This window comes from Cucumis melo, chromosome 12 (assembly GCF_025177605.1).
Source record: "Cucumis melo cultivar AY chromosome 12, USDA_Cmelo_AY_1.0, whole genome shotgun sequence".
NCBI classification, from domain to species: Eukaryota; Viridiplantae; Streptophyta; class Magnoliopsida; order Cucurbitales; family Cucurbitaceae; genus Cucumis; species Cucumis melo.
Window position 1 is genome coordinate 4382760 of NC_066868.1, and position 9540 is coordinate 4392299.

Here is a 9540-nt window from a genome sequence, read left to right on the forward strand (position 1 = left end):
TGAATGTTTACTATCTTTTGGAAAGGATAAAAGAAAGGATTGGCAAATAAACATATGTTCAAAAAAAAATATAATAAGAAATGGAAAAAAAAGGAAAAAATGTGACAACAATGCTTGGAAATGGAGTACGAAGAGAGGGGTGAGAGAAAGTTTACACATCTGGAAATAACATTCTAAGAACTAAATGTAAGTTTCCTAGAAATATCCCTGACTTCTTTCAACATTACGAAACCTTCTAAGAAAAGGCCTCATGCATAATATCTTCGAACATAATCTGAATTCATAGGATTTTTTTACTCAACGCCATCCATATTAGTCAAAAGTAGAGCTCCTCCTGAAAAAGCTTTTTTCACTACAAATGGACCTTCCTAATTAGGAGTCCATTTTCCTCGATGATCCTTTTGAAACGGAAGTATTCTTTTTAATACCAAATCTCCCTCTCGAAAGCTTCGAGGATGCACTTTCTTATTGTATGCTCGCATTAGTCTTCTTTTGGTAAAGTTGTCCATGATTTAATGCTGCCAACCTTTTTTCTTTAACGAAATTCAACTGCTCATAACGACCTCGTATCCATTCAGCTTCATCTAACTTAGCTTCCATGAGAACTCTCAATGAAGGTATCTCAACTTCTAAAGGTAAAACAACTTCCATACCATAAACTAAAGAAAATGGTGTTGCCCCAGTTGAAGTACGAATTGACGTGCGATATCCATGCAACGCAAACGGTAGCATTTCATGCCAATCTTTGTATGTTATTGTCATTTTCTCAATGATTCTTTTAATATTTTTGTTAGCTGCCTCAACTGCCCCATTCATCTTTGGGCGATATGGAGTCGAATTTCGGTGATTGATCTTGAACTGCTCACAAAGTTCGTCCATCATTTTGTTATTAAGGTTCTTGGCATTATCCGTAATAATACCTTCTGAGAGACCATAACGACATATAAGCTCTTTCTTGATAAACTTGAGCACTACTCCCCTTATAACATTGCAATAAGATGCAGCCTCTATCCATTTAGTGAAGTAATCAATGGCCACAAGAATAAAACGATGGCCATTTGAGGCTTTAGGATCAATGGGTCCAATAACATCCATTCCCCATAAAGAAAAGGGCCATGGTGCTGACAAGATATGCAATGAAGATGCTGCTACATGGATCTTATCCATATAAATTTGACACTTTTTACATTCCCTTGCATATTTTATGCAATCTGATTCCATCGTTGTCCAATAATAACCAGATCTAAGTATTTGTCTAGCCATGTCTCATGATCTCTAGCATTCTTTTCAACTAGAAATATGTTTTCATCCAGGAAATCAATTCTCATAGGTTCGTAATCTGCTACTGGTTGAGCAGCTAAATGATCAGCAACTGCGCTTCCCTTTATTGCTTTTTTAGTGACATAAACAATATCATACTCTGACAATAAAACTTGCCATTTTGCAATCCTTCCAAATAATGACGGTTTCTCAAAAATGTATTTTATTGGATCCATTTTTTAAATAAGACATGTCGTATGGTATAACATATATTGCCTCAAATGATGAGCGGTCCATACCAAAGCACAACAAGTTCGCTCTAACATTGAGTATCTAGATTCATAATCGGTAAACTTTTTGCTCAAATAATAAATGGCATGCTCCTTCTTCCCTGATAAATCATGTTGTCCTAGAGCACCATCCATGAAACTTTCTAATACTGTTAAATACAAGATTAACGGTCGCCCTGGAGCTGGAGGTATCAGTACTGGTAGGCTCTGCAAATACTGCTTAATTTTGTTGAAAGCTTCTTCACAATCCTCATTCCATTTTCCTGGGTTGTTTTTACGTAAGAGCTTGAAGATTGGTTCGCATGTTGGTGTTAAATGTGAGATAAATCTGGATATGTAGTTCAATCTTCCCAGAAAACCTCGAATTTCTTTTTCTGTTTTAGGGGATGGCATTTCCATGATAGCCCTTACTTTATCTGGGTCCACTTTGATCCCTTCTTCACTGACGATGAATCCCAGTAGCTTTCCCGAAGTTGCCCCAAATGTACATTTGGATGGATTTAATTTCAATTGATATTTTCTCAACCGATCAAATAATTTTTGGAGTGTGGTTGTATGATCTTCATCTATCTTGGATTTTGCAATCATATCATCAACATACACCTCTATTTCTTTATGCATCATATCATGAAAAAGTGTAACCATTGCTCGCTGATACGTTGCTCCAGCATTTTTCAAACCAAAAGGCATTACTTTGTAACAGAATGTTCCCCAAAGGGTAATGAATGTCATTTTTTCTCTATCTTCTTCAGCCATTTTGATCTGATTATATCCTGAAAAACCATCCATGAAGGAGAAAGTTGAGTATCCTGCAATGTTATCCACCAACATGTCGGTATGAGGTAAAGGAAAGTTATCTTTTGGACTGGCTCGATTTAAATCTCTATAATCCATACACATTCTCACTTTTCCGTCTTTTTTGGGCACTGGAACAATGTTTGCCACCCATTCAGGATATTTCGAGACTGTGAGGAATCCTGCTTCAATTTGCTTCTGTACTTCCTCTTTTATTTTAATTAGTACATCAGGTTTCATTTTACGTAGCTTTTGTCTTACTGGGTTGCATTCTGGTTTTAAAGGAACTCGGTGTACTACAATATCCGTACTTAATCCTGGCATATCCTGATAACTCCAAGCAAAAATATCTGAATACTCACGTAACAAATTGATCAGTTTTTTTCGTGATTCACTGGTCAATGATGTGCCAATTTTTACCTCTTTTGACTCCTCTTGAGAACCCAAATTGATTGCTTCAACTAGTTCTTGGTGAGGACCAAGAACCTCATCTTCTTCTTCTACCATTCTTAACAATTCTGAGGATATTCCCACATCATCTTCATCGTCATTTTCCTTGTCATATTCCATAGTGTATATTAAGGAATCAAGGGTAGAACTGGAATTACTAACATCTTCATTCTTATGAATATTGTCTATGAAAGGGTTTAGACTTTTGTGTTTAATTTGCAAATGCAAGAAAGAAAGCGGAGAGAAGAAAAAATTAGAATGAATGAAATGAAAATGTGGAAATTTCATTAAATAACAAGAAAGCAGTACATTAATGTTGTAAAACAAATAAATACTATGGCCTTGGATAGAGCCATTCGAAAAATAAAAAATTTAAACAAATAAAAGCTTAATCATTACTCTTGAAAATCTCTTGAAAATGTAGGTAGATCTACACTATCCCAATTGTTAAGCTCAAAATCAGGCGGACATGCATAAACTGTGTTGCCTTCAAATGATGCTTCTTGTGCCACTACTGCAACTGATAAACTTTCCATCTTCGTTAACAAATCATCCTTCAAATCAGAGTTGTCTGATGAATAACTTATACCAGCACTCTTGAAAGTATCATATAATTCTGGTATAAGTTTTATACTTGGATCAAACTCCCTCATCTCCAGCTTTGCCAAACGCTTTTTCTTCTTTTCCTCCTGAAGCCTAATCTTGTCATATATGGATGGCTTATAGCCCAAACCAAACCTCCCATCATTGCTCGGTATTTTTAGAAGTGTCTCTAAGTTTTTATTCAAAGAATATCCTCCACCTCCCATTATCCTAGTGGTCATAACTTCAACTTTAGGCTTGTGTGGCTTTATCACTTCATCTCCAGTTGCTTCCATCATAGTTGCATGAGCAATTTCTAAAGAGCGAAAAGAACACTCTAATGCTTCTTCTGTCGCTTCAACATATGGAGTTGAGACTGGCTTTGTTATTAAGAAATCTTCCTCTCCCATCACGTAAATCAACTTACTCCCAACAATAAATTTCAATTTTTGATGCAATGTGGATGGCACCACTCCTGCGGAGTGAATCCAAAGACGTCCTAATAAAAAACTGTATGTGGGTGTTATCTCCATGACTTGAAAGACTATGTTGAAAATACATGGGCCAATTTTAACTGGTAGTTCAATGTCACCCATTACTTCTCTGTGTGACCCATCGAAAGCTTTCACAACCATAATACTTGACTTTATGTGTGACAGATCCACGAGAAGCTTCAATAGTGTAGATTTAGGCATTATATTGAGAGCTGATCCGTTATCCACTAAAACTCTTGCAATAACGTAGTCTTTGCACTTCAATTGAATATGCAGTGCTTTTGTATGGTCTAAGCCTTCAGGAGGAATTTTGTCATCTGTGAAGACTATGGAACTTGAAGATGTAATGTTTCCAATAATTCCACTAAACTTTTCCACTGAAATGTCATGTCCGACATGTGCCTTGTTCAAAAATCTAATAACACTTTGCGATGAGGCTCTGAATTCAAAAACAACGATAATAAAGAAATTCGAGCTGGAGTATGATGCATTTGCTCTATGATCTTATACTCACTTTGTTTTACTATTTTCAAGAATTCATTTGCTTCCTCATCTGTGACAAGCTTTTTGTATTCTATATCTTTTGCAATGATAGGCATCTCCACATCTTGGTCTTTGCAATGCTCTTTCACATTTCTTTTCTCATTTTTTCTACCTTGCTCCAGTATTAGACCATTTGAAGGGACTGTTAAGTTATCTGGTTTGTAGCATCTTCCACTTTGGGTTATCCCGCTGATTCCTGTAATGTTATCAACTAAAGGACCTGTTATGACCTGACAATCATACCGCCATGCCACTACTTTTAGATCCTTAAATTTGAAAGGACTCGGTACTTGGATCGTGAGTTTTTTAGGATTGCAGAAGCTGGTTGACTCATTATGACTTTCTTGATAAAAAACTGTCAAAGGTCTTGGTAAAATGGAATCTTTCTTTTCTGAAACTTCATCCATTAAAACACATATTTTCTTGTCTTTCATCTCGTCTTTTCCTTGTCCTCTATATATTGTGAGTATCTTTGAATCCATAAGTTATTGTACTTTGGATCTAAATTTTTGACATTGTTGGACAACGTGGCCTGCAACTCCTCGATGGAATATACAATATCTGCTTTCATCATACCCTTCATATCTTATGTTGGGGTCTAGATATTCACGACTAACATATTCTGCTTCAAAAAGACCTTCAAAAAGTGCTTCCATAGGCATCACTATCTCATGGACTTCATTTTTGCACTTTTCAACAAGGCTATCCACAACGTTAACTTTTGGATTTGCATGATCAGGCAGTGGATTTTCATTGACATTCAGCTTCTTACCAGATTTTTTGAAGCTCAACCATCCAGCATTAATTAGAGATTGCATATTTCTTTTCAAAGCCAAACAATTTTCAGTTGAGTGTCCCACTCCCCCAGCGTGATAATCACATCGAGCATTTGAATCATACCATTTTGGGTAAGGAGGTATAGGAATCATTGAAATAGAAGCTAACTGTCGATTTTGAATTAGTTGAGGTAAAAGCTCTGTATAAGTCATGGGAATCGGATCAAACCGCCATGTATCTGAATTGGTTTTGCTACCTTGACCCTGTACAAATGGTCGAGGAGAATTTGAGTTAACGGGTTTTGGAGTTTCAGAGACGGTATGGACTGGTACATAGCTATTATAAGGGATATGAGAGACATTGCTTATATATGACGGAAAGTTTTGCTCATATTTTCTCTGACCAAAAAATTGATTTGTGCTTCCCTGAATTAGGAAAACCAATTGCATGAACCTCTCCTTCTTTCTTCTTGGATATTGTTCCTTTCTTTATTCCACCATATTCAGTTGTAGCCTCTGCTAACCTCCCATGTTTTATCCCATATTCAATTCTTTCACCGATAACAATAATATCAGAAAAATTTGTTGATGCATTACCAATCATTCGCTCATAGAATGGAGCCCGCAAGGTATTCATAAACATAGATGTCATTTCTTTGTCTGTTAACGGTGGTTGAACCTCGGCAGCCATATCTCTCCATCGTTGAGCATATTCTTTGAAGCTTTCCGAACTCTTCTTCTCCATCCGTTGCAAGTCTAAACGGTCTGGAGCCATATCAATGTTGTGTTTGTATTGCTTTAGAAATGCATCAGCTAAGTCCTTCCAAACGTGAATGTGTGCATTATCTAATTGAATATACCATCAACTAGCTGGACCAGTCAAGCTATCCTGGAAGCAATGGACTAACAATTTATCATTATTAATATGCGCCGCCATCTTTCTGCAGTACAATATAAGATGACTCCTTGGACACGTTGAACCATCATATTTATCGAATTCAGGAACTTTAAACTTTGCTGGAATGATCAAGCCTGGCACCAAGCACAATTGTGTTGCATCTATATTTCCATAGACAACAGTCTCTTCAATTGCTCGCAACCTTTCTTCCAAAACATCTAACTTTTGCTTAGCTGGAGTGTTCTCCTTTTGTTCCATGTCTTGAATTTTAGCCTGAGCTTCCAAATGTTCTATACATGGGATAATGGGTGGAACAACATACAGCGGATTCGTAGGAACATAGTGTTTAGTGGTTTGAGATTGCGGAACATTTAGGTGGTATGGAGTGAATCCTGGAGGATAAATAGGATCATCTGTGTCTTGAATTGGATTGCTTGATTGTGCTGTATCTACAGTGGCTTTTCCTTTCCCCATTGAAAGCAAATCCAGTATTTTTGAAACTTGTTCCCCAAGATTATTAATCTCTTGTCTCATTTTGTCCATGTCCTTATCTTTTTCTTCCATGATTTGGCTTTTATACCTAGTATTGTAAGGATGACGAATTGGAGTAGAACGAGCTATATTTTCCTTTTTTTTTAAAATAAAATAGAATAAAAAAAATTGAAGTAAAGGAGAAGAGGGGAAGAGAGAGAGAGAGAGAGAGAGAGAGAGAGAGAGAGAGAGAGAGAAGCAAATCTTAGTATATATAAAATTCAAACAACAATAATAAAATTAATCAAACAAACATAATGTAAATTGGACAAAATAAAGGAAATCAAACTGAAACTAGAAACAAACAAAACGTAATGAACATCACTCCTATTGTCAATAGCAAAATGAACAATTAATGAAAACGCCCAAAATGTCCCAATTCTCTACATATCATCTTCAAGAATCTATTTAGATCATCTGCATGAGGTTGCATTGAGAAAAAATTAACTCTCAAATCAGCTGCCCATTCTGCAAAACCATTTGCTCTTTTGGACACCATTCTGAGAAATTCGATTACGAAGTTTCTCGTTCTCTTCCTCTGATTTGGTTGTTCAAAGCTTGTCTCTTTTCCCCTCTTAACTACCTCCCTTGAGAAATCTATTATATTCTTCCTTCAATTTGCCTGCCATGCCTCGTACCCACTAGTAACTCCTTCATAATGTCCTTTGTCTTTTATCTTTCTTATAGATTTCCATGCGCATACTGCTTGACGTTTTTTTCCTTGACAATCTTCAGGATCGTATGAAAAATCAGACTCTTGCAGATTATGAGTTGGTGGTATAAACTGTTTGAGCCACACCTGACGCAAAACTAACAATGGTGTATAGTTAACACCTCCCCATGGTCCCAACAAAGGCACACTGTGAAAATCTCCGCATCTATATATCACCGCCTTTAAGGCATCCATTGAGCCTTCCATATGACATTTTCAGAAGTCAGTTTTGCAAAGAAAGACAACCAAGCCTCCTTCCTTGGATATGTTGGATCCCCAACTGCCATACCAAACTCACTGATTATGTTGCGCATTAAATTCCATGGGCTACTGAAATCTAACCTTAGACACCTAAACTCTACGGGAAATTTGATATGGCTGTGTATCCAAATATATAATAAAGGAACACAACAATTCAATTTTCCTTCCCCTTTATTTCTACAATAGTTAAGAGATCGAAAAGTTTCTGCCAGAATAGGTATAATAGGATTGATTCCTCGGTCCATTTCAAAAAACAATTTGTTCACTTTCCTATCAACATAACCCTCTGCTTTAGGAAAAATCACCGCTCCGTAAATGCACAATGACAATAGTGTAAGACCTTTGTCTTCATCAATGTATGTTTGCGTCATCTTTATTAGATAATCAAATGGCACATTCTCTTCCCCACCCTTAACTTTTATATACTTTTGAATTTCTGTGGCATGGACGGTTTCTAAAAACTTTGACAAGGTCCTTTTTGTTGTCTGCTTAGGGTTAAAGAAATAAACAATTTCTCTTTCTTTTTCAGGCATGCTAAACATAGCTTGATATTCTTCTATGGTTGGCAGTAAATCACATGACCCAAACGTGAAACAACCATATGCTGGATCCCCAAAATTAATTATGGCTCTTAAGGCAAAATAATTCATCGGTATATACATCAACTCTGCTATATGTCCATACTTCTTCGAGAACATGAATCTACGCTGAGGTGTCAGTGCTTCCCAGATCATCTTTAGGTTTGCTAAATCATTTTGTGTAAAAGAGAGTTGGCACCTGGATAGTACTGATATTTGGGAAGAATTGTTTATACCGTCCCCAAATTTTTGTTGCATCTCTTCAGCCCATTTAAGAACATCACTTGGCTCATCAAACTTAGCCTCAAAAGATGAATGCATCGACATATTGGACATCTTGGTGTTTCAAGACTGTTTCTTTTTTGCATTGACAAAGGGAAAGACAGGAAAAAGAAAAAAGAAAAAAGAAAAAAAATCGTCACATTCACTTTGCACAAAATAAAATAGGATATAGTAAAACAAAAACAATAAAAATAAAACTAATAAAACAAAAATTAAATTAAATTAAAAAGTAAAAAGTAAAAAGTAATAATAATAAAAAAAGAAAAAAAGAAAAAAAAGAAATAAGAAATAAGAAAAAGTAAATAAGGTTTTCATACACTTCAATGTCGTAATGAAAGTAAACACTATTCTCCTTATTATTATTTTTTGAAAAAAAAATTATTTAATTTTAGAAAATGTAACTGTTTTCATGTACCTTTACAATGTAAACATTACTCTCCTTTAAAGAATGTATAATAAATAATTATTTAAATTAAGCTTTTCTTAACAAATCAGTATTGTGATTGAATCTTTTTTTTTTTTTTTTTTTTTTTGAAAACAAAGAAATATGTATGATTTAAAAATTTTAGAAAAATGCAAAACTTTGTTTTAAAAAAATAAAAATAACTTGGACAATTTAACTTTTAGATAAAAATATGTCAAAATATAATGTCATGGTGTTGGTATCATCTAAACTCCTAGAAAAAAAGACCCTCAAATTTATTCCAATGTTATTTCAAAAAATAACAAAAGAATTAATCTGAGTGAGAACTTTTCATGTGCCTGCACGGGAGTCGAAACCCCTCGAAGGTCAACACTACTCCATCCTCAATTCTAATCCTAAAAGGTTGTAGCCTGGGTAGAGGGCTTGGGAGTGTGTGTAAAATGCATGATGACTAATTTAAAATAAATGTACCAATAAAAATAGTATAAATATTTCATACAAAAAAAATAAATAATTAAGTGAACCAATGAATTATAATAGAATAAGAATAAAAGATAAAAAAATGTAACGGCTCGACTCTCTTACACATTATTCAAAGTCCCCAGTGGAGTCGCCAAGCTGTCGCGACGTGATCGCGACGCGGAGCGGCCAGCATCCCCCATCA

At 35.5% G+C, this 9540-nt stretch overlaps 1 protein-coding gene across 1 annotated transcript; it reads right to left on the minus strand.

Moving 5' to 3' along the window:
- Nucleotides 1-248: 248 nt before the first annotated feature.
- Nucleotides 249-8497, minus strand: LOC127144401 (uncharacterized). The gene is given in 9 exon segments (XM_051080310.1): nucleotides 249-491; nucleotides 493-1257; nucleotides 1293-2943; nucleotides 3195-4287; nucleotides 4290-4867; nucleotides 4991-5527; nucleotides 5595-6715; nucleotides 7242-7531; nucleotides 8407-8497. Coding segments are annotated over 9 exon segments (6369 nt in total).
- Nucleotides 8498-9540: the final 1043 nt, after the last annotated feature.